Here is a 26,084-nt window from a genome sequence, read left to right as displayed (position 1 = left end):
CCGTCTTTAAAAACGGTCAATTTATTTCCATGGAGTCTAAAAAGCTGGGAAGAATGGATAGACAATCTATGCAAATACTTGAGATAATGCCGTGAATGGATTCCAAAGCTGAGAAAATAAGTCAATAAATGTAGTGGAAATGGGAGTTCTCAGTCTGCTACTTCAGACAATTGGTCTGGATAAAAATTGGGCCTCTTCATGGTGCCTTATGCTTGTGGCAACCCTGCTTGGTCTCTGACAAAGTTTTCTTCAGGTACTGCATGGCTAAACATGGGACCCACTTAGAGGCTTCTTTCTATAGACAGAGCCCAACACAGAAGATGCTCAGAAAAAAGATGAGCAGCGAAGCTGGGGGGGAACGGGGTGGGGGGCAGTCAGCACTCACCTATAACATGACTTCACTAGAAGAGGGTTTGGCAATGGCCTGACAATCTAGGGCAGTGGTCTTCAAACTTTTAAAATAGGGGCCAGTTCACTGTCCCTCAGACTGTGGGAGGGCCGGACTATAGTAAAAATAAAAACTCATACTCTGTCTCCGCCCCTCAGCCCATTTTCCATAACCGGGCGGGCTGCATCTGGCCCGAGGGCCATAGTTTGAGAACCCCTGATTCTGCCCAATGATCTGTTATTCTGAGAATCTACCCAGTCCACTCCAGCATGGGAATATCTAATTCTGACCCAAGAACTGAAAGATAGAGGTTGTAGAAAGGGAAATGGATGAATCATTGAGAAACCTGACAATCAGAAAAATGAAAATGGAAGTTAATCCTGGAAATGTGAAAACAGGAAGGTAAAATAAAAAAATAAAAAAAATCACATAACACATGAGAAAACCACAATGTATAAAACTTTATTAAAACTATTTACAAGTTATTCAACAAAGATAAGATCAAGCAAACAAAATCATTTTTGTTTCTGAAAAGGGGAGAGGGACATAGACATTATAAATGTGTAATAGAAAAATTTTAAAGGCAAATACTGAGGCATTGCCCACCGACTGATACTACATCCTCACTGTCATTCCCACCTCCCCCCCCCCAATTCCAAAGGCACATAGCAGACAAACTCTACTCTGAGAAGACCATAGCCTAGATCTAATGCCTCACACTGGTATGGCAGGTTTGACCTAAAAGAGAGTTTAAACAGAAAACATTTCTTGGAGTGACTCAAGACAGCGTCACCATCCTCAAAGCTATCACAGGCCACAAGGAAAGAGGTATTAGATAAATGAGGCTGAAGACCCTGTATTTAGAGAAGCTGCCTATCCAAGAGTCTGCCAAAGGGACAAAGCAGTCTTGGTATAAAGTTGCCTCATAATTATAATTCACAGAATACTCCATCTTTCACGCTAAAGACATTAGACTCCAAGAGGGCAGGATCTTAGCTTACCTAAGCTATCCAATACCTTTCGGCATCTAACACAGCCCTCTGCACTTTGTAAGTGCTTAATAAATGTTTGTTGAATGACTGAATGAACATTTGGGATACTTAGCAACCCTTATAAAACCTAAGGGAAATGATTCCCCAGTTATGAACTGGAACCCAATTTTCAAGATTTTATCAACTAAGAAGCAAACACTGTAATAAGACACTGTAGGGCTAAGACTCTGCAGGAACCCAAGCTCCATTTTTGCATAGTTAATTCACTTCTGCTCCTGTTATAGTGAAGTCTGTGGAAGCAAGAAGCAAGGTGCATTTGCTGTGTGCAATATCTATTTTATAGGTTTATACTTGGTGTCAGTGCTAGCAGAACACGTAGGCACAATAAATCTGTCAAACTACCTTCCTTAGTGGTTCTGATCAGCTCAGATAAAATTCTTGGCATTTTTCTAGGGGTATTATCTGGCAAATCTGATCTGAATCCAAGAACATCTCATTTCCTCTTCTCCTACAACTCATTTCAAAAAAGAACACAGTACACAACCTGGAGGCTTATATAGGCTTCAGTGTGATTCTACCACTTTTCTGGGCAACTGTTGTTAAATCCACTCTTGAGCCTCACAAGATATCAAAATGTGACTAACAGTCCATTTCAAGTTCCTTCACATATCCTAGTCTAATCATTCATATATATATATATATATATATATATATATATATATATATATATATATATATATATATATATATATATACACACATATATATATATGCATTACACACACACATACACACACACACACGCACACTCTCTCACAACTCATATTTAGGTTTGGAAAGGGCAGGGGGCTTACTAATCCATGAAGAAAAGTCTATTAACACAAAATGTATATTGAGACCCAAAAAGTCATCACTGGCATAGCACCTTTCCATAGTGATCTGTAAGTGGTTTGAATAGAGAACAATTTCATTTTTTGGTGGGATTAAAAGTAGCTGCTAGGATTTTCTGATGAGATATGGAAAGGTGTCCAATAATGCTTGAATTTAAGATAACAGAATAAAAGTTCCAGGTCAAGACAGAGTTTGCTCCACACAGGGTAAGAAATTTGCAACGCTGATGAAAAGAGTGCTGTTTGCTACACAGAGACTGAGGTAGCGGCAGTAGACAGGGCTCCAACATTCAGCTCACCCTATAGTTATCTCCTTGATGAAATTGGTCTGCAAACCCAGAGACGAGGCAGTGCTGAAATTGCCAGAGCTATAACTGCCAAAGAAAATTAAATGGGGGCTTCAAGTAGTGACTGAGGCAGGAGGCTAAGCAGCAGAGGGGGAGCCAAGCAATCTCTGCAACACAACCCTTTAGCCCTGAACCAGAGGGGCAGAGTAACACAATGAGGAGGAACAGGGTCAGGGAAGCACACAAAAGCCACCTGTCCTTGACTTTCAAGGACTGTTTGAGGTTCCTAGGCTTTGGCAATCAACTGTTACAGCGCTGACAATAATTCCTTACTTCCAAAGAGATGTCAGATGTGAATCTACTGCACTCCCAGTTCAGGAAGGACCCTTACTCTGCATAGAGGGAAGTATTAAATGTCCAGTTCCATCTCGTCCCACCTCTTCTCCACTCAGCCAGGTAGGTGAATTCATTTAATCTGCACTACAAAATGCTAACCCCAGAAGCTCTCACTGTAAGAAAATATGTGGATCCCAATCAAACACTCTTAAGTCCCTGAAAAGAGATGTTTGAAATTTCCAGAGTTAAGTAAGTTAAGTTGGTAACCCAACTCCCCCTTCCAGATAAACAATGTATTCAACTCAGGGCACCCAGGAACTGGACATGGCTGCCATGAAATTCCTTTTGCACCCATGCCCCTTTTCTGTCCCTGAAGCTCTGGATTCTTCAGTTTCCACTGTGTGACTGCTCCCTTTTCCAAGGAATGAATTTCCAGTCTGATTATTCTTGATGACTGAGGATTATTCAGAGTTTTGGGTGGCACTGTTAGCAATAACCTATTCTTCCTCTTCTTATTTCTTTCTCCCCTTACAGCACTGTACCATTGGTTACACAGAGGGTGGAATCTCAGAACTGCCATGTTGAAAATAAACAGCTGAGTTCAAGGCATTTCAGAATTTCTGCCAAAAAGACTGTTCTGGAAAGAGACACTGTGGCTTTCATCAAATGACCTGTCTTTTCCATATTTACAATGGGATCAAAGAGCATTAATCCTGACTTGATCATGTTTTTCTAATGGATTTCTATTCTCTGGACTCATTTACTTTTCTAAGAGGTCTGGATTTCATGGAGTTCTTGGTTGAAATCATGGAAAATCAAACAAGAAAAAGGCACTTGGAAATTTGGCCACTCTTAAACAACCAACTCAGGATGGGATTATTTTTTAGTAACTATTGTTGGTTACAGGTCATCTCTCAATCTATCAGTCTTTCTTATAGTGTGAGAGAGTCTGAAATGAGGGGTTAATGTCACTCTGTCCCAGATGATAAAGTCACACACAACACCATAAGCAAAGATCACTGCAATGCTTATCTATCCACAACTTCAAGGGCATTGAGAAGACATCCTGAGGTCTAATTAGCTTAAACGATAGCAGTGGAACAGCTTGTTTTTTTGTTTTGTTTTGTTTTTTTAAATCATGAAACATTAGCACCACTGTTACCTCCTCATCCCCATTCCAAAGAAACATGGCAGAAAAATTTTACTCTGAAAAGACAATAGCCTAGATAATGCTTCTCTCCCAATGGCACCCAGAGATTGCATGGAGTAAAGGAGAAGGGAAGATAAACTAGATAGAAAAGAAAGAGGAAGAGGAGGTAAGCATACTGTCTAATTTCTCTGGTGACTCAAGGACATGTGGACCCTGAGGGAAGAAATAGGGAACCTGTGGGGAAAAGTATCTAAGTTTTCAGGACAAAATTATATACTACCTATGCTACCCCAACTGGTCTAGACAAAGCTAAATGGCTTTTTGGGAGAAAAGACCAACAAAACTACTGACAAAAATAATGAACTTAACTACTTCAAGGGTAAAGCAGTAGACAACTCCTGGAGGAACAAATGAAGGGAATGAAAACTAATAATATTAGATGGAATGTAAAGTCCCATAAGAACTCTTAAAAAGTCTCTTATAACCAGAGGGAATTAATTAAAAATTGAAGCATTATAATTTATGAGGCTTAAAATGGCTGACAAGTATGACAGTGTGATCCAATGATTCTTACCACTCTGAAGCATAAACTTTTTTTTTTTTAATTTAAATGCAGTTCAGTCAAAATCCAAGAGAAAGAAGTACACTTTCTCCTCAAAACAGCCATACAGAAAATCTTATCCTGAAACCACTTGCCCCAAAAGCAGGGATAGAGGAAGTTCCCAAAAGACCTGTGGATTTCACTATAAAGCAGCAGAAATTGAGAAATTTCCCCCACCCTCTATCAAAACACATTTTTGCACGTCTAATGAATGGTGATACTCAATGTCAACCACACACACAAGAGCAGTGCAATGGGTCAAACCGCAGAAACCTCCCCCATATAGAGAATATACCAACCAGATGCCAAAGTATGGGCAAGATAGCCTACAGTGGGAGGGAGGAGGGTGAGGGCACAACTCACTGGATCTAGAAGGAAGTACCCATATTCTTTGGTTAGTTGATTCAACCCCTAACTTCCCATAAGATTTTTCCACAGATCATCAGCCAGGGTTCAGAAGGGATGACCTTCAGGCCTATAAATGGCATCTCAATGCCAGTTTCAGATGGCCAGGAAATTCTCGTGCATAACACACACACACACACACACACACACACACACACACACACACACACACACACACACACAAACACAACACATTCTTAAAGCTCTGGCCATCTTGAAATTAATTCAGTCTATGTGAAAATACCAAGATGCCACCTAAGACATTAAATGGTTCTGTAGGACTGTGGGACACACTAAGTCCTCCTCATCCTCGTCCTCCAATGACATGTCCTCAAAGAGTTCATCCTCTGCAAAGTTGCTGCCTAGTCCATATTCTTGCTCATGAACAGAAACTTCACTTGGTGTGAGGTGAGAAGATCCTTCCACAAAGTCAGCAAACCTGAAACACAAAATCATCAGCCATTATGAAAGTGCCTTTTGTCTTCTCTGGTCACCTGGGAACCTAAACACAAGGCAACATAACCCAAGGGGAGTTCATGAACCACAATGAATCTAGCCACCATGCTCAATGGGCAGATAAGCACATCAAGGGTAAAGGAAAGTTGGGGGGCAGGGGGAGAAGGGAAGAGGTGAGGGAGGGGGGATACTATGCCCTGATTCCCCCAAGTCTCTCCCATGCTTAACAAGTAGTAAGTCTGCCCTCCTTTAGTCATGGCAGCTCTACATTTCCTTTAGTCATCCATAATTCTGATAAGAAGAGATTAAGGAACATTACACATTTACAGGTATTTACCTTTTTATGGACCTATAAACTTTATGCTGGCAGGACAGTGAGTGTTTCATTGGTACATTTGCTCCTGAGTTGAGGGGAAAAAACCAGCTTTGAGAGAGCCCAGAAAGAATACAAGATAGGAAACTAATTTAACAAGCCTCTCATCTCAATGTTACAAAAAGTTGGAATCTTGTGTTGAGGTGCAAGGAAGCTGGCTCACGAAGATTTGTCTAACTTTCCCTGGACTACGGGTTCACAATGGGTGAGAAGGCTAAAGCGCCGAGCACATTATTATTTATATAAGAAAGACCCAGTATTAGAAGCCCCTCTGACAACAGCTTTATTTGTACCTCTTAGGAAACTGAATCCGAGCTATGGTCTTCCAAACAGAACACTCTGGGCTGCTGCAGAAGCCTCGGAGGTCCTCCAGGGCCTTTCTTGTCTCCACTTCCCCTTGTATACGGTATTCTTCTTCTGTCAGGAGACGAGGGGGTATCGGCTTTTCTGCTGCCTTATACACCTTTCTGTGCTCACCAAAATAACACCGTGAATGATTAACCACATTCATCTAGATCTCCATCCTTATTTTCTATCTCCCTTCATGATGCCAATGGCAACTTGTGTCCTGAGGGTCGGTCCTATTTTATCCCCTTTCCAAAGTCTCCCTTGGTGATCCTTGGTCACAATGACCTCTTTCCACTTTAGAAGTCAGTGCTGCTCTCTGGCCACAATGGGGGAGAAGGGACAGCAAATGGAGAGACAAAAGGGAAATGATGACACAGATCAGTAGGATGATTAATCCAGTTTCTCAACCTGACAGGGCTTATCATGTCCATTTCTCATTCGTAAAGATAATGCCAGAATGAAAGACTGCAGATAACATTGTCATATTTGAATGATTATGTGCAAGACCGTAATATACTAAGGGTTACTTTTCATTTCATCTACATTTTGAGATAAGATTATTGCCCTGTCAGGCAACAGAAAGTAAATAGTTTGAAAACCAGGAGTCCATGACATAGTGTAAAAGTTATGCATCTTGCACCACCTACTGGCTACAGGAACAAATGACACCATACAAGAAAATTTTTTATTTTATAAAAACAACTAGTGGGATTTCCAAATATCAGATATGTTAGACTCAAAAACAAAAGTAAAAAATGCTAAAGAAAAACCAAAACTACTGTCAATGTCTCTTGATAATAAGCCCATTGCAGTTGCCTTACTTGACTGCTTATGTTGATGAATAAATAAGACACAGGTATTGTTTTCTAGTCACCTGTAGGTGGTGTAAATCCACTGAACGGGGTATTCCAGGTTTTTAGTACAGAATGCAATGATGATAAGGGCAAAGGCAATCTGCCGTATCTGCACACCAGAATACATGAGCAACAGGCCTGTCAGCTGCAAGGTCCAAGTCAGCAGGTTGATGCTGCGTTCATTCTCCAAGGGTCCATATTTGTAACAAACAGCAAAACTCAAGAATCCAACTATGAAGATATAAGCTATAGGAATAGGAATTGGGGAACATACTTGAATCATCTGTCCTATATACTGTAGAAAGAACAGTACAGGGAGTAGTGATTGTGTTGGCAGTATTATGTTGAGGAAGTAACAAAAAGCCAATAATAGATAATCAACCAATCACATCCCTCTCTTTCCCAAGTTAAGATATGCCTACTTTAATACCACTCCATTCTTTATCCTCCCCCATAGTTTCTGGTGTATTAAGAGTTAACATGAATTACCTGCTTTAAGAAAACCCAATTTATGAAAACCGTATATGGAAACCCAAATCATTTCCCAAGTAATATGGTATACGATGATTACCTGCCCAACCAAAGGATTTTATTTAAAAATTAATTCATCATAGGGTTCTTCAGACACTTTGCTCCCCTAGTATTACATTTATAAAAATTCAACTTGTAACTCTAAAATCTTGTCTATTATGTAATTGAAACAAATTCAAGCTCTATCCCTAGAAACATTTTAATTTAAGCATAGAAGATAACTATAGAAACAGCATTAGTACATGAGGACCAACCAGCTAAGACATGAATAAAAATGTCACAGGACATTAATTCATACAACAATATATCTGTAGAACAAAGTAAAACTTAAGTATTTTAGGCATGCACAAAATAGAACAGCAAGACTAAACACTTACTTAAAAGATACTGCCAATAAAACTTGCAGATGTCTTGTAAATTTTTAAAAACCAATTGTATTAGGTACAGAGAAAAGGACCAGCCTCCAACTAGGATGATGTAGACAGGACTTTTCTAGAAAGGGAGGGTAGGTATGAAAGCAAAAAGTTATTACAAAAGACTCTATACATGTAAAAGACGCAAACTGGAACTGTGATTTTTAAAAATGACATGATTAAATCCCAGACCAACAAAAAGATTCACAAAATATGTTACTCCTATAAGAGTAGCACTTGAAAGGAGATAAGATGAGATACTAAATACTTTAAGAGTATGGTTACACAATTAACAGATAGGGAAACTTCCACTCACTACCTAATAGCTCAAGATTAAATAAGGAAAACAAATATTGATAGCCAGTTTCTCCAATCACATATGTAAAAAATACCTTTTGGGATAAGGCTATGTTATTACCCAAGAATTGATTAGCCTTCAATTCCCATTTTCTAAGATAATCTTTGAAATAAACATTAACATAAGAGTCATTAAGCTACATGCATATTGCATGCCCTGCTTATCTCCAATGAATGCACATGGAAACAGCTCTACCTACCTTGGGCATGAACTTGGACATCAAGAAAATTAAAATTAACAGGGAGGCCAAAATCCCCACACTCATCCCAGTAGAGTAGTAGAAAATTTGACTTCTGCAATGAGAAAATTATTTCAAGGCACAACTCAAGTTTGATGCATAAAAGGTCATGTTCCTAGATCAATTAGTCTCTGCAAATAATAAGCATTGTTACTGATATGCAATCAATCCCTAGAGAAAATGAAAATATTTATGAGAAAATGTCCTCTTCTTCATTATTAGGCCTCAAAATGTCATCAGTTAGTCAAATATTAAGTGTACTTGCTCTCTTAAAATTACTTTGTATTTTGCATTAACTCATCTATGTACAAATAAATTATCTATGTACAGAAGAATGTAAGCTTCTCAAGATCAGACCTGATCTCATTTTTGTTTCTGAATCTACAATTTAGCACAGTGCCTAGTACATGATGATTCCTTGATCAATGTTTCTTGAATTGAACTGAATTAATGAGATAAAATTAATCAAAAAATTAAACAAAACCAAGAAAGAGCCAATGACTCCCTGTCTAAAACTTGCCTTTTGAGACTGGTCCAAACCACTAGATCTAATCAGGGATTTTTAGCATTGGCAATGCAACACCCTTCAAAAAGATACTGCTTCTATGCTCCTGTCTTCATCTGAATTTAGCAAAAATCTTGCTTATGAGGAACAGACATGTAAACTATCCACTTTAAGAGGAGCAAGAGGGTTATACAACAAAGAATGGCCTTGCCCAAGAATAGAGCCAGGACTGTGTCCTAACACAGATCTCTCCAATGTCACTTCCGGAACTTTCTGCTTAGCAGCCTCCCCCTGAGTTCTCAGTCACTACAAGACTAGTAGCAATATTATAGAAGGGATTCCATCACGGAGAGGGAACTCTCATAAAACCATCTATTAAGAAATGAAAGGGTTGTAATATGCATTGGTGAAAGAAACATTTATGAAAACATAGATTCCTAAAGTATAAATTATTAATATTTACTTATACCTTTGTTCGATATGTAGTATTTAATCATCTGAACAGCTTTATGCTTATACACATAGCTTATAGGCACACAGTACTTTTATAGTTCCTACGAGTCTACCCAACAGCCTGCCTCAGAACATGATCGTATACAAAAGATTTGTTTATTTTACAAAAGATTATTTTTGAGGGCTATCCTGTCTTAAAATTTAATACAATCTTCCTAACTGTAGATGAATACCCTAACAGTCAAATCTATCAAGAAGTTACCGTGCTGTCAATCTCAATGAACACAAGACAAATAAAAACATCATATACTAGAAAATGGATGACTTTTCCATACCAGGCAGAAGCTAGCCAAATAAATTCTAGGATTAGGAATGAAAATGTTTATGGTTACATGGAAACAGCAAAACAAATTATCTCTGAACCCAGAAAAGCTACATACCCTGAAGGGCAACCTACCTGCTTAATAAGTCTCCACAAAAGAAAAGCAAAAGTCCAAGGAGGAAAACTAGGAAGAGTTTGGGGTCAAATCCTGGGGGGGAAAAATTAAACATATACTTAAAAGAAGGACTGAATATCTAAGGGAATACACAATACAAAGTAATTTTTAAAGATATTAGACCATAAAGAAAATATAAAACAACCCATCTAAATAGTAGTATGAACACCAGGGGAAGGGGGTAGGACACAAATTTCATTTAATCCTCACAACAACCCTTCTAGATAGGTGCTGTTATTATCCCCACATCAGAGGTTATATGACTTGCCCAACAAGTGTCTAAGAACACTCGAACTCAGGTCTTCTTCCCTCCATACCCCCCAGACAGCATGGCCACTATCTGCTGCACCTCCTTCATAGAAGCGAGACAGAGGAAGAGAATAATGAAATCTGTCTAGCTGGCCTAGATCTTTTTTTTTTCCTTATCTTATTCCTTATCTAAAAAAATGAGAGTCCTTTTCAGTGGAGTTGGTAAAATGCTCTTAGCCTTTCTTTTGGCTCTCATGGTCTCATGGTGCCTCAGGGTCCACTCTCAAAAGCTCCCACTGGTTCCAGTCTTGGCACTTTCCCTACCCAACAACACTTCTCACTAACAGGAAAGCTGCACTGGAGAAGGTCCTGGGGTTCCCACCCAACCGTCACTGAACTTAGGTAGAAGGCTTAGTGTCACGCACACTGGACACTTCCACAGTTCCAACCCCAAGCCTCCTAAACCGGGCCAGACCAAGCAACAAAAGAGCACAACCCACTGCCAGTGCTGGAGATGACAACCTATCCCGAGGGTCCTCTGAAGTACCCAGACTCCAGAAGCCATCCTTCTTCTAAGAGAGCATGACCCTCTGCCAAGTCACTGCTAACTAACACCACTACACTGAAGAATGAACTATGCTCTTTTCTTAGGTACAGTATTCATCTTGAATCTCATCTTTGTTTTGGTTTAAATAGCTCTTTTTTCCTCTAAATGCTTAAACACTTCAATGTAAGTACTTCAGAGAGGACAGGAATCATGCTATCTTTCAGATGTGTTCTGAATAGCACATGAATAATTATACATTAGAATCACAAATGGACATTAATAATCAATCTTCACAGACTTGGCTAGAGAGGAAATCTGGATAATTTTAAGAATGCTTTTTGATATGAGAAGGAACTTCCCACCTTTCTTCCAACTCCTCTGTAGAAGAGGGATGGAGGGGGGGTCCAGTCAGCAGGAATAAAACAGTACATATGATGTTAGGCTTTTTGATATATAGTTATCTTGGCTGACTTTTTTTTTTTTTTTTACTTTTTTATTTGTTCCTATAAAGGATTAAGAAGAGGAGGAGGATCACAATGGGAAATATAGATGATGTAAAAAAAAAAAAAAAAAAAAGATTTCAATAAAAGTTACTTTGAATTTTTTTAAAGAGTACTCTCTAATCTAATAAAATGATCTAACAGGTAGTGGCCAACCCACCATGGGATTTTCACTGTCTTCAGTGAAAGAACTTAACTATCAAGTTAAATAACTATCAAAGCAGCAATAGAGCTTAAGTGGTAGAGTGCTAATGGGGATGGAATCTTTTGGCAAATAAATCACAATCTCTGAAGCTGAGAATTCCTGACAACCCAGTGATACCCTTTCTTCCTTGCTATTCTAATTATTATAATTTGACCTTTGATATCTAGGTCATATATCTATCTGGCTCTTATCTTAGAACATGGTTTGTGAGGTGTTGGTCTGAACCTAATTTCTGCCAGACTCCTGTCCAGTTTTCTCAACCGTGTTGGTCAAGTAGTAAGTGCTTACTCCACTGGCTGAGGTCTTCCACTTAGGTTCTTTTGTTTCTCTTACACAGTATATACATCTATTGGTTCCCCTGGCTCTCCATTTTTACCAGACTATTTTGATGATTAGTGCTTCCTGAGGTGGTGTGAGATCTTGTTTTCATGACCTCGCTTGAGACATCTGACCTTGGAAGTTCCCTAAAGTGGAAAAGAAGCCACTACTGGAGAAGAGCTTACTTCGGGCCAGACTGATGTTGTACTTCGTATCCTTCTCAAGGACCTCAACTTTGAGGCAGACCTTGGTGCTGTAGAGATCCACGTTGACATAGGTGTCATTCAGCTTCTCCTTCAGGAAAGATGAGAACAAGTTCCAGAGACTAAACTGCTCCAGCTCTTTCAGCTTCTCCTCGTTTTCTACCTGCGTAACTCTCACCACTCTGGAGCTGTTCACCCGAATCTGTAAGTCAAACAGGTTGAGAGGAGAATGAGAAAGGAAGGAAAGAGAAATTTTAAATATCCAAAAGGCATAGGCACAATGTTAAATCATCAACATTGCTAGGGCTCTTCCCACAAAATCAGAAGTGTTGAAAGTTATAGTAAAACAATAAAAAAGAAAAAAAATTGGAATGTTTTTATATGCAATTTTTTAAAAATATGGAATGAGAGGCATATATGACACTAACTTGTTATTATAGAACTACCATTAATTACAGAGAAAAAAAACGTTTTTCAGACAGAAGGGTCATCACTACAGCTACTTACAAAAATTTTTTAAAAACCTGGGGCAAGAGCATTAAGCAAATTGGAGGTTTTAGCCAGGTGCAGGAAGATTAGAAATGATTCCCATCATGGTGGTGAAAAGATTTTCCTCATTACCTGCCACAAATCACTGATTCTGGAGACATATTGGTCACACATGCTCTTCAAGGGTTATGATTTTTGCATCAAACAATAAAATAAAGAAAAATAGATTTAAAAAAAACCTAATCACCAAATCATCTTAATCATCTTAACATGACTAATGCTCTTATAAGCTGCTACACTTAGCAACAGTAAGAGTGCCCCTGAGTTGAAGAAAAGGCACCCATTTCCAAAAGGAGTCATTTTGTTCAATTACTATTATATCCAGACATATTGGACTGCCAGCTGACTTGACAGTGTTATGAATAAATGACCAAAATAATTCTTTTGAGGGGACATGCTGGACTCAATGTGTTTATGAAAATTACACTCATATGAAATCAAAACAGAATTAGGAGAAGCAAGTCAAAGGTAGTTATATCAGCATAGACACAAGAGTTTCCAGCTCAACAAAGGAAAAAAGGTCAGTGAAATTAAAATGGGGAGTGAGGGAAGGGCCCTCCTTGAGATGGAGGAAATATGCCACTAGGATATACAAAAAAATACACTCAAGAGTGAGGACCATCTGTTTCAATTGCTTTAGATCCCCCACATAACTGTAATTGTAACAACTAACAGCATCCTGGTAGTGATGACCTAGGTAGAGTAAACAATAAGTACTAATTAATGGTGGGATCTGTTATGCCAAAGGTATTATTAGAAATTAATTCCTTATTGTAGGAGCCTAAACAAATAAATCAGTCTGACTATTTGCATTGCAATTCTGCAAGACCAATGGTCTTTAGGTATCTTACCGTCACTCGAGTCCATAATTCATGCCACTTTGGGACAAGAGTATTCTTATAACAGAACTGCTGATTGTTAGTCCCAAAATAAAATCGGGATTCTTGTAGCATCACCACTTGTATATTAATTCCAGCTTTATGCAGAAAGGGAGAAAAAGAAAATATTTTAGTTTAGCAAACAAAGAAGCATTCCATTAAAAAAACAACAATAACAACAAAATGGCCAAACTCTTAAAAGTCTGTATTGTAACTTTGGAGTTGGCATGGCAAACAGATTAAAGGACAGAAAAATTCAATGAGGTAAAAAATCTGGCTCTGTAAACATTATAATTTCTAACAAATACAATTAACTCAAACTTTTAAATATCACTCATCCAGAGCAGTTAGAAAACAATGTGTATTTTCTCCAATAATTTCCTGGGCAGGGTAAGAAAATTAGCAAAAAATTTTTATTTACAGTAAGACAGTAGTAATTATTTTAATGCAGTTCAATTTTTTAGTATTTTGATTCCATCCTAGAGGGCTTAGGGGAAGTTAAATGTGATATCTGCTCCTATTGAAGAGGGAAACCCAAAACTCTGAAAAATCCTTAAAGGAGAAAACCTTCTTCGACTCTGCCTCAGTGAGGGGACTCCACCCCAAGCACAAACAGTTTCATCATAGTTATCTGGATGGGGACAGCTCAGTCCCAAAACCCAAAAAATTCAATTCAAATTCTAACCCTGGCTGAAACCCAGCCAGGAGCAAACTTGGGACTCCATCCATGAACCCCCTTCAGCTTGTAGCCAAAACCCCCTATTATAAAAGAGCCAGACTTGAGCCTTCTCTTTGCAGAGAGTATACACATGCAAGCATCATGCCTGGCACCCCAAGGACTGTCTGCCCACTGGAATGTTTCCAGTGTCCTCCTCTCTTTATCCTCCCCTATTTTCTTAACTAGACTTTAACCTTACTTCCACTCCCCATAATAAACCTCTTTTATCAATTTAGGTTTTTGGGTCTGTAAATTCCTTTACAGAGAACTGCTTGAGCCCACCACCAGACCTTCTTTAGATTTGGGTACCCCAAATCTAAACCTCATCACTATTATTCTTCATTAAACCACTTATGTTCCTCTGAGAACTGCTCAAGAATGGCTGTTCTGCTGCCCCCAGGTCTCCCTTCTCTTCCCTGTTCAAGGAATAGCACTTTGTCCAAACATCTGTGTAGAGACTAGCAGCTTGTGAAAAAATTCTGTGAAAGGTGACATTCAGCAAGCTTTCTGGCAAAAATGATTTTCTGAAGTTACAGGTATATGGATTTTACACAAAACTAAAAAGGAATCTCCACCAAATTCTGAAAATCTCAAAATCACTAGGAAAAAAACTGATCTGGGATATCAGCCCATCAGGTCAGGAATAGTTTGGGGATGAAGCTAGGATTACTTCTGTATCTACTGTTTCCTTTGGTCAAAGTACACTAAGAAAAATGTAAAGAAAGAGAGGAAATGAAGAATGAGAAGAACCATCTGATTTAGAGACTTAATTTACATGACATCATAGACATTGGGGGATGGGGCAGAAGGCTTTAGATCACTTTTTGACACATACTTTAACTATCCCAGGTCTCACTATGCTAAAAATTCAATAAAAATGCCTGGTTGTCAAGAGTTCTGCTAATATACTTAAACTCTAGACTCAAAAGAAAATGGTTGGTAAGATTTTCCTCCAAGCTCATATTTCAGAAAATACAATTCTCAAAAAATCTTATACCCATTCTGTTTGCTAAGGCAAAGTCCATGAAACTACTGAAAGAACACCAGCCCACAAACATGAATCAGTTGTTAAGGAATTAAGAAAAGTGAATTCTGAAGCTATGTAGACTATCTCGAAACCGTTTACAAATGTTCTGAGGTCTACAATGTTAAGTTAATTCCTGTTAGATAAAAATAAAAGTAATACAAGCAATGTCATACACAAGTCCAATAACTGTAATATTTTACTTCTAATCATTTTCAATCAATTCATTAAAAGCCCTAAGCCGCATGCACATCTATTAACTAAAGCTAAGTCAAAATTCATATGTATTCACCTGCTTTTTCTTCTATAGCATTAAGAAATGTCAGAAATATACACTTTAAAATCCACTGATTCTCAATAGTGCAGTAAGATACAAATAATATATGGCAATAACATCGGGCTTTTTGAAAAGCGTCAGGTCGACTTCCGGCCAAGATGGCGGCGTGGAGGCAGACAGCTGCTTGAGCTCCTCGTTTTCTCTCAGAACTTACTTCATGACAAGCCTCTGACTTAATGCTTGACCCAGAAAGAAATCCACAAATTATCACCAAGAGAAGACATCCTTGAAAGTCGCCAGAAAAGGTCTGTGTTTGCTCGGGGGAGGGTCAATCAGACTGGGCACAGACTGAGGGCAGGCAGCCAGAGCAAGACTGGCAGCTCACACAGCTCAGACCAGAGAAGGGGAGGGGTGTGATCTCTGCCGTTTCTGTGAAAGGGCTTTTGCCCCAGTGTGGATGCTCCATCTTGGCAGCAAGCCAGGAGCAGCGGAGAGGGTGTAAACACCGGAGGTGAAGATTAAGACCCCAGAAAGCCAGTGTCTCTCAGAGCCCGGCCAACCCCAACACCCAACTGGACTGACTCAGTGCTTTCTCAGAGCCTCAGAGAGCAGACTCAGTACAATCATTGCTGTTCTGTTAGTGGCTCTCTGCTGCCCCTACCCCCAGTCTGTAGTGGAAGCCCATTAATACCATCCAGCCCCATCCCCCCCAAAACAGACCAATTGTTTCTCTTGTCAGTTTGTTTTCTTTGATTCCTACTCTGACAAAATGAACAAAAAATTCAAAAGGGCTCTAACCATTGACAGCTTCTGTGTGGAGAGGGAGCAGACTTCAAATGCTGAGGAGACTAGGAACAGACTGTCCCCAGATGTATCCCCTGGGAGGGATATAAGCTGCTCCTCAATACAAAAGAACTTCATAGAGGAAATCAAAAAGGCTCTCACAAGAGATCTGGAAGAGAAATGGGAAAAGGAAAGGGAAGCTTGGCAAGAGAGCCTGGAGAAGTCATCCCATGCATTCAAAGACAGAGTGGATAAAGAAATCAAATCATTGAGAAACAAGATTAGTGAGCTGGAAAAGCTAAACAACTCCAAGGAAAACAGGATTAGTGAGCTGGAAAAGGTAAACAACTCCAAGGAAAACAGGATTAGTGAGCTGGAAAAAGAAATGAGCTCTCTAAAAAATAAAATGGATAAAATGGAAAAAAATTCCATAGAAGATAAAAACTCAATTGGGCAATTACAAAGAGATATAAAAAAAGTGAGTGAAGAAAATACATCATTGAAAATTAGACTGGAACAAGTAGAAATGAATGACTCAAGGAGAAACCAAGAGGTAGTCAAGCAAAACCAGAGAAATGAAACAATTGAAAAGAATGTCAAGTACCTTACCAGAAAGACAACAGACCTGGAAAACAGATCCAGGAGAGACAATTTGAGAATAATCGGACTCCCTGAAAAATGGGAGGAAAAAAAGAGCTTGGACACCATTTTCGAGGAAATTATCAAAGGGAACTGCCCAGACATTCTGGAAACAGAGGGTAAAATTCATCGATCACCTACTGAAAGGGACCCTAAAATCAAAATGCCAAGAAATATAGTGGCCAAGTTCAAGAACCATCAGACAAAGGAAAAGATGTTGGAAGCTTCTAGAAAAAAGCAATTCAGATATGGAGGATCCACAATAAGGATAACCCAGGATCTAGCAGCGTCCACATTAAAAGAACGCAGGACCTGGAACATGATATTCCGAAAGGCTAAGGAACTTGGTATGCAGCCAAGAATAACTTACCCAGCAAGAATGAGCATCGTTTTCCAGGGAAGAAGATGGACATTTAATGAAATAAATGAATTCCATCTATTTTTGATGAAAAAACCAGACCTACATAAAAGGTTTGATCTTCAAATACAGAACTCAAGAGATTTCTAAAAAGGTAAAAAGAAATCTTGAGAACTATACTTCTGTCAAAAAAAATATGTAAAGAACATATGTACAATTTGTCTTAGAAACTAGAGGTGGAAAGGAGATTATATCATAAAAAAGTGTAAAGTGGTGGTACTACATCTCATGAAGAGGCAAAGGTAACCTATTATATCTGAGAGAAAGAAAGGAGGGAGATGAACATAGCGTGTATCAATAGACATATTCGATTTATGGTGAAACTTCTTCCACTTCATTGAAAAGTGAAAGGGAAGGAGTAAGCTAAGGGGAAGGGAATACAGTAATTTCAAGGAAAAGGGGTAAAATAAGGGGAGGATCTTTAAGGTGGGAGAGGGATCCTAAAAAGGGAGGGCTGTGAAAAGTAAGTGGTGTTCACCAGTTTAATACTGGATAGGAGGGTAAAAGGGAAGGAAAGGGGAAAAGCATAAGCAGGGGTTAATAGGATGGCAAGCAATATAGAATTAGTCCTTCTAATCATAAATGTGAATGGGGCAAACTGCCTCATAAAGAGGAAGCAGTTAGCAGACTGGATTAAAAGTTAGAATCCTACTATATGTTGTTTACAGGAAACACACCTGAAACAGGGTGAGACATTCAAACTAAAAGTAAAAGGGTGGAGCAGAATCTATTATGCTTCAGGCAAAACCAAAAAAGCAGGAGTAGCCATCCTCATCTCAGATCAAGCAAAAACAAAAATTGATCTAATTAAAAGAGATAAAGAAGGGCATTATATCCTGCTAAAGGGCAGCATCAATAATGAAGCAGTATCAATATTAAACATATATGCACCAAGTGGTGCAGCATCTAAATTCTTAAAAGAGAAATTAAGAGAGCTGCAAGAGGAAATAGATAGCAAAACTATAATAGCGGGAGATCTCAACCTTGCACTCTCAGAATTAGATAAATCAAACCACAAAATAAATAAGAAAGAAGTCAAAGAGGTAAATAGAATACTAGAAAAGTTTGATATGATAGATCTTTGGCGAAAGCTAAATGGAGACAGAAAGGAATATACTTTCTTCTCAGCAGTTCATGGAACCTATACAAAAATTGATCACATACTAGGGCATAAAAACCTCAAAATCAAATGCAGTAAGGCAGAAATAGTAAATGCATCCTTTTCAGACCATAATGCAATCAAAATAACATTTAATAAAAAGCCAGGGGAAAATAGACCAAAAAATAATTGGAAACTAAATAATCTTATACTAAAGAATGATTGGGTAAAACAGCAAATCATAGACATAATTAATAACTTCACCCAAGAAAATGACAATAATGAGACATCATACCAAAATGTGTGGGATACAGCCAAAGCAGTAATAAGGGGAAGTTTTATATCTCTACAGGCCTACTTGCATAAAATAGAGAAAGAGAGGGCCAACGAATTGGGCTTATAACTAAAATTGCTAGAAAAAGAACAAATTAAAAACCCCCAGACAAACACAAAACTTGAAATTCAAAAAATAAAAGGTGAGATTAATAAAATTGAAAGTAAAAAAACTATTGAATTAATTAATAAAACTAAGAGTTGGTTTTATGAAAAAACCAACAAAATAGACAAACCCTTAGTAAACCTGATTAAAAAAAGGAAAGAGAAAAAGCAAATTGATAGTCTTGAAAATGAAAAGGGTGAACTCACCACTACTGAAGAGGAAATTAGAACAATAGTTAGGAGCTACTTTGCTCAACTTTATGCCGATAAATTTGATAACTTAAATGAAATGGAAGAATACCTTCAAAAATATAGCTTGCCCAGATTAACAGAGGAAGAAGTAAGTAGTCTAAATAGTCCCATCTCAGAAAAAGAAATAGACCAAGCTATTAACCAACTTCCTAAGAAAAAGTCCCCAAGACCAGATGGATTTACAGGTGAATTCTACCAAACATTTAAAGAACAACTAACTCCAATGCTATGTAAACTATTTGAAAAAATAGGGATTGAAGGAGTCCTACCAAATTCCTTCTATGACACAGACATGGTACTGATACCTAAATCAGATAGATCGAAAACTGAGAAAGAAAACTATAGACCAATTTCCTTAATGAATATTGATGCTAAAATCTTAAATAAGATATTAGCAAATAGACTTCAGAAAATCATCCCCAGGATAATACACTATGACCAAGAGGGATTTATACCAGGAATGCAGGGCTGGTTTAATATTAGGAAAACTATTAGTATAATTGACCATATTAATAATCAAATTAATAAAAACCATATGATCATCTCAATAGATGCAGAAAAAGCATTTGATAAAATCCAACATCCATTCCTACTAAAAACGCTTGAGAGTATAGGAATAAATGGACTATTCCTTAAAATAATAAGAAGCATATATTTAAAACCTTCAGTAAACATCATATGTAATGGTGATAAACTAGAACCTTTCCCTATAAGATCAGGAGTGAAACAAGGTTGCCCACTATCACCATTACTATTCAATATAGTACTAGAAACTCTAGCCTTGGCAATAAGAGCCGAGAAAGAGATTCAAGGAATTAGAGTAGGAAATGAGGAAATCAAACTATCACTCTTTGCAGATGACATGATGGTATACTTAGAGAACCCCAAAGACTCTGCTAAAAAGCTATTAGAAATAATTCAGAATTTTAGCAAAGTCGCAGGATACAAAATAAATCCACATAAATCCTCAGGATTTTTATACATTACCAACACAATCCAACAGCAAGAGATACAAAGAGAAATTCCATTCAAAATAACTGTCGATAGTATAAAATATTTGGGAATATATCTACCAAAGGAGAGTCAGGAATTATATGAGCAAAATTACAAAACACTTGCCACAAAAATAAAGTCAGATTTAAATAATTGGAAAGACATTCAGTGTTCTTGGATAGGCCGAGCGAATATAATAAAGATGACAATACTCCCCAAACTAATCTATTTATTTAGTGCTATACCAATCAGACTCCCAAGAAACTATTTTAATGACCTAGAAAAAATAACAACAAAATTCATATGGACGAATAAAAGGTCGAGAATTGCAAGGGAACTAATGAAAAAAAGTCAGAGGAAGGTGGTCTAAATGTACCTGATTTAAAGCTATATTATAAAGCAACAGTCACCAAAACCATTTGGTATTGGCTAAGAAATAGACTAGTTGATCAGTGGCATAGGTTAGGTACACAGGGCAAGATAGTGAATAAAAATAGCAATCTAATCTTTGACAAACCCAAAGATCCCAAATTTTGGGATAAGAATTCATTATTTGACAAAAACTGCTGGGAAAACTGGAAATTAGTATGGCAGAAACTAGGCATGGACCCACATTTAACACCACATACTAAGATTAGATCAAAATGGGTCCAAGATTTAGGCATAAAGAACGAAATCATAAATAAATCGGAGGAACATGGGATGGTTTACCTCTCAGACTTGTGGAGGAGGAAGGAGTTTGTGTCCAAGGGAGAACTAGAGACCATTATTGATCACAAAATAGAACATTTTGATTACACCAAATTAAAAAGTTTCTGCACAAACAAAACTAATGCAAACAAGATTAGAAGGGAAGTAACAAATTGGGAAAAAATTTTTACAGTTAAAGGTTCTGATAAAGGCCTCATCTCCAAAATATACAGAGAATTGACTTTAATTTATAAGAAATCAAGCCATTCTCCAATTGATAAATGGTCAAAGGATATGAACAGACAATTTTCAGATGATGAAATTAAAACTATTTCCACTCATATGAAAGAGTGTTCCAAATCACTATTGATCAGAGAAATGCAAATTAAGGCAACTCTGAGATATCATTACACACCTGTCAGATTGGCTAAGATGACAGGAACAAATAACGATGAATGTTGGAGGGGCTGTGGGAAAACTGGGACACTGATGCATTGTTGGTGGAGTTGTGAAAGAATCCAACCATTCTGGAGAGCAATCTGGAATTATGCCCAAAAAGTTATCAAAATGTGCATACCCTTTGACCCAGCCATACTACTACTGGGCTTATACCCCAAGGAACTACTAAAGAAGGGAAAGGGACCTGTATGTGCCAAAATGTTTGTGGCAGCCCTTTTCATAGTGGCTAGAAGCTGGAAGATGAATGGATGTCCATCAATTGGAGAATGGTTGGGTAAACTATGGTATATGAATGTTATGGAATATTATTGTTCTATAAGAAATGACCAACAGGAGAAATACAGAGAGGCTTGGAGAGACTTACATCAACTGATGCTGAGTGAAACGAGCAAAACCAGAAGATCATTATACACTTCAACAATGATACTGTACGAGGATGTATGCTGATGGAAGTGGATTTCTTCAACATAGAGAAGAGCTAATCCAATTCCAATTGATTAATGATGGACAGAATCAGCTACACCCAAAAAAGGAACACTGGGAAATGAGTACAAACTGTTATTTTTACCTTCTGAATCCAATTCTTCCTGTGCAACAAAAAATTCGGTTCTACACACATATATTGTATCTAGAATATACTGTAATATATTTAACATATATAAGACTCCTTGCCATCTGGGGGAGGGGGTTGGGGAAGGAAGGGAAAAAATCTGAATAGAAGTAAGTGCAAGGGATAATGTTGTAAAAAATTACCCATGCATATGTACTGTCAAAAAAATGTTATAATTATAAAATAAAATAAAATAAAAATTTTAAAAAAAGAAAAAAGAAAAGAAAAGCGTCAGGTCAAGAGAAGTTCTATTTGTCTCTAAATTAGTTCAAAAACTCTCAGATGGCATTTCTCTAAGGAAGATTTATGCCTGACATTAGCATAAGAAATCGTAGAATTAAATTATCCTTTGAATTCCAGTCTCTACTTTCCAAAGGTTCTCACTATGCCCAAATTGGGGGAGGAAGAGAGAAAAAGGACTGGGGTGGGGGAGGAGGGAGTGTGAAGACTCTCCCTCATCACTGCCTCAGACAGAAATAATAATTTGGAAACTCTTAGCCTGTCACAGGCTATGGCGTGACAACTGTGGCAACCCAGTGCACAGTTTACCCTGTGAGGTTTATATAGAAAAACTGGCAAGATGTCCAACACTGGCACTGTGTGTGCCTCTTTTTAAAAAATGAAATGATAAATGAATGCTTTCCCCTTCTCCTCTACCCAAGTAACTATTTTGCCTTCTCAAAGCAGCCTGATCTATGTGTTAGAAAGCAACCTAAATGTTCAGATCCAACTTCCTTATCACTACAGATAGGAATCTGGTTCCATGACAAGATATCTCTCTTGGACAATAATGACTCATATTGTACCACATTTAGGTGCAAAATTTATAAAATGTAAGAGACCTCCCAAAGGTCTGATATACTCATATTCATTTTACCCTAGAAATTTTCCCCCTTTCCCATCTAATAACTTGCATGTCACCATTAGACAGTGGTCACTTTTCTTTGGGTCAACAAATATTAAGACCCTACAGTGCACAAGATACCAATCAGTACAGATTTGAATCTCTTACTTTAACTTGAGGCATCATGGTCTAGGGGGAAAAGTAGAATATTTGTAGGGAAAAAAACCTGCCTCTCCCAATTATTAGTTCTGTGACATCACTTCACCTCTATGAACGTGTTTCTTCATTTATAAAATAAGAATAATAATTCCTATTTGGCCTTCCTCAGAATGAGCTGAACACCAACTAAGATTACGAACATAAAAGTACCACACACACACAAAAAGATTCTTTTTCACCAATCTTGTTCCTCTCTCTGATTTACCCATCTCTTCCAATGGCATTGTTATTTTCTGCCTCATAGATGGTTATAACCAGTAACGTTTTTCATGGTTCATTGCTTCCACATATCCCATCATTTACCTAGACCTTGGGCCTTTCATTATCACCAATCCAAATCAATCTATTCTACACTGACTATGTTTGAGCCTCTGACCACTACCAGAGGCACAGAATGATTAAACAGAGAAGTAAACGTGTGAGACAAGAGAAGGGGAAAGTCAAAACTTGGAAAACTAGGAAGAGAAGGGCTCTGAAAGGAGGAAGCCACAACCAAACTTGAGGGCACTGTTCTCCTTCAACAGTTCACATCTCTAACCTTGGAGAAGGCCACCCAATGGCCCTTTGTTTCTTCTTGATGTCACAAAAACATCCCAATAGACAAGGAACAGAAAAGAAAGCTGCATATAAGTTGTATTACAGCATACACTTAATTTAACATAACACAACTGCTTTGCTACTCTGAGTTACTCCTACCCTTCCAAACTTCTTTGTGAATTGTTTGAAATGATACTGAATGAAAATATTAACCTGTATCAGATTGCTTGCTGTCTTGGAGAGGAGGCTGGGGGGTGGGGTGGGGGGACAGGGAGGAAGAGAGGGGAAAAAAAAAAATTTGGAACACAAAGTTTTGCAAAGATGAATGTTGAAAACTGTCTTTGCATGTATTTGGAAAAATAAAATACTATTAAAATTTCTTAAAAATTAAAAAAGGAAATGATATATTGATATGTTTTTCTTCTTTTAAAATCTCTATCACTTGTTAAGAATATTTCTTGATAACTCTGCCTATGGTTCTTAAGATAGCTGATGGGAAGAACTCTGAAACTGCCCTCTGACTTTGGGGGGAATGATTGAGAAATTCTCCTTTAACTTGAGAAGCTCTCCTCTGCAAAAAAATTGACCCAGGCAATCAAGGTAAGTAGTTCCATTCTGTTACACCCTCTATTGAGTTGAAGATTATTAGTCCAGAGTCACTCATTCAATTGGAAATCTTTTCAATTAGAAAATTATAGTCTAACAGAATGATTTCAGAAAGGCCTGGAGAGACTTACATGAACTGATGCTGAGTGAAATGAGCAGGACCAGGAGATCATTATATACTTCAACAACTATATGAGGATGTATTCTGATGGAAGTGGCCATCTTCAACAATGAGATGAACCAAATCAGTTCCAATAGAGCAGTAATGAACTGAACCAGCTATACTTAGCGTAAGAGCTCTGGGAGATGACTATGAACCACTACATAGAATTCCCAATCCCTCTATTTTTGTCCGCCTACATTTTTTATTTCCTTCACAGGCTAATTGTACACTATTTCAAAGTGCAATTCTTTTTGTACAGCAAAATAACTGTTTGGACATGTATGCATATATTGTATTTAACTTATACTTTAACATATTTAATATGTATTGGTCAACCTGCCATCTGGGGGAGGGGGTGGGAGGAAGGAGGGGGAAAAGTTGGAACAAAAGGTTTTGCAATTGTCAATGCTGAAAAATTACCCATGCATATATCTTGTAAATAAAAAGCTATTAAAAAAAAAAAAAAAAAAAAAAGATTTCGTTCTGATTTCAACTCAAACTGCCCCCAGCCAAAATAAAATAGGTTTCTGCTCACTCAATTCTTGGCAAAGGCCCAAAGCAGGAACGTGCCAGGCCAAGGAACCTCTCCTTGGCATAGCTGCCTGCAAGGGTCCCTGCCCGATGAGAAGACACCCTTTTCTCAGTGTTAACCCCCTTTATCTCTCTGCCAGTATTTCTCTGTTAGACCTTTACTTCTCTGTCTGGACCTTGATATTGAAAAAATTAGCCTCCTAGCAAAGGCTAACTTCTCAGTGCCAATAAACTTCTTTTTGCCTAACTTTTCAGGTTCGTAAATTCTTTTATGAAGGACCTGCACCAAGCAGAAAGGGTTCTCACAACTCTCTGCCCTACACCAAACCTCATAATTTGGTTCCCTGATCGGGAAAATCCCAAACATCTGGAGGAGGTAAAAAACCTTTTTTTGTTATCTATTCTATAGCCAGGTCACTCACACCTGGGAAGGTTTGAGTCGTCGGGAGTCCCAGGCTTGAGCAGAATTCTCTCAGGGACGCTTGAAATGAGATAAAACACCTCTGCTTCTAAGAATACTTCCTTAAGCTGAGACAAATTTGGCTTGAAAAATCCCAAAACTGGAAAGTATCTTTAAGATACTGAAATTTGCTGGACAGGAATCAAACTCCCTCCTTTCTAGGGAGCTTTCTAAAGGCTCCTAAATCCTTTTCAGAACAGGACTCTATTTCTCTCACCTGAACTAAATCCTGAGACTCCCAGCTTTTTTTCTTCTCCTCAGGGCAACTTCTGCCTCCAGAGAAAAACACTCAGAGCAGAGGTGCCTCTTTCAATGCAAATCCTTCCCAGACTGAGGCCAGGAACCCCAAAGGTCCGTGCTCTAGGTGTCATGGAAACTGTCCAAGGAGACTCCCCAGTCCTTGTCCTGAGTTCAAGCAAGAGGAGCACTAGAGGGACTGCCTCACCACTACAACAGCCCAATACCTGGTGGCCGGTAAGATGAGAGGGGCTTCTCTTTCACTCTTGATCTGGCCCTCTGTCCTCTCTTCCCCCTCCCCCCAGAGTAGGGATAGCAGGGGGGCTCAGGACCTCTCTTGAGACCTCTCCTCTGCCTTGCCAGCTTGGTGATTTAATGGTGAGACTGGAGACCAACTCTCTCTTCTCAGATCTCCAGAGATATTTTTTAAATAAGAACTTTTAGACAGACAAGTTAAGAGATTTGGAGAAGCTTAATTGCATTCTTATTTTGATCAGCAGCCCTGATGCGCAGGGCCATGCCCATCCTCCAGACCCTGCCTCATAGGAGCGGCTGTGTGCTTC

General features: G+C 38.3%; 1 protein-coding gene across 1 annotated transcript in view; it reads right to left on the bottom strand.

Moving 5' to 3' along the window:
* Nucleotides 1-3,997: 3,997 nt before the first annotated feature.
* NEMP1 (nuclear envelope integral membrane protein 1) overlaps nucleotides 3,998-26,084 on the bottom strand; it is a 34,635-nt gene continuing 12,548 nt past the window's right edge. Inside the window, exons 3-10 of the mRNA XM_074269607.1 lie at nucleotides 13,498-13,622; nucleotides 12,080-12,299; nucleotides 10,036-10,108; nucleotides 8,582-8,675; nucleotides 7,989-8,103; nucleotides 7,101-7,326; nucleotides 6,172-6,345; nucleotides 3,998-5,488 (exon numbers count right to left, since the gene is read on the bottom strand). Coding sequence (XP_074125708.1) covers nucleotides 5,305-5,488; nucleotides 6,172-6,345; nucleotides 7,101-7,326; nucleotides 7,989-8,103; nucleotides 8,582-8,675; nucleotides 10,036-10,108; nucleotides 12,080-12,299; nucleotides 13,498-13,622 — 1,211 coding nt within the window. The 3' untranslated portion in view covers nucleotides 3,998-5,304. The remainder of the gene's footprint in view (nucleotides 5,489-6,171; nucleotides 6,346-7,100; nucleotides 7,327-7,988; nucleotides 8,104-8,581; nucleotides 8,676-10,035; nucleotides 10,109-12,079; nucleotides 12,300-13,497; nucleotides 13,623-26,084) is intronic.

This window comes from Sminthopsis crassicaudata, chromosome 5 (assembly GCF_048593235.1).
Source record: "Sminthopsis crassicaudata isolate SCR6 chromosome 5, ASM4859323v1, whole genome shotgun sequence".
In the NCBI taxonomy this organism is placed as follows: Eukaryota; Metazoa; Chordata; class Mammalia; order Dasyuromorphia; family Dasyuridae; genus Sminthopsis; species Sminthopsis crassicaudata.
Note: the sequence above shows the minus strand (reverse complement) of the source record. Positions and strands in the feature narration are given on the sequence as shown.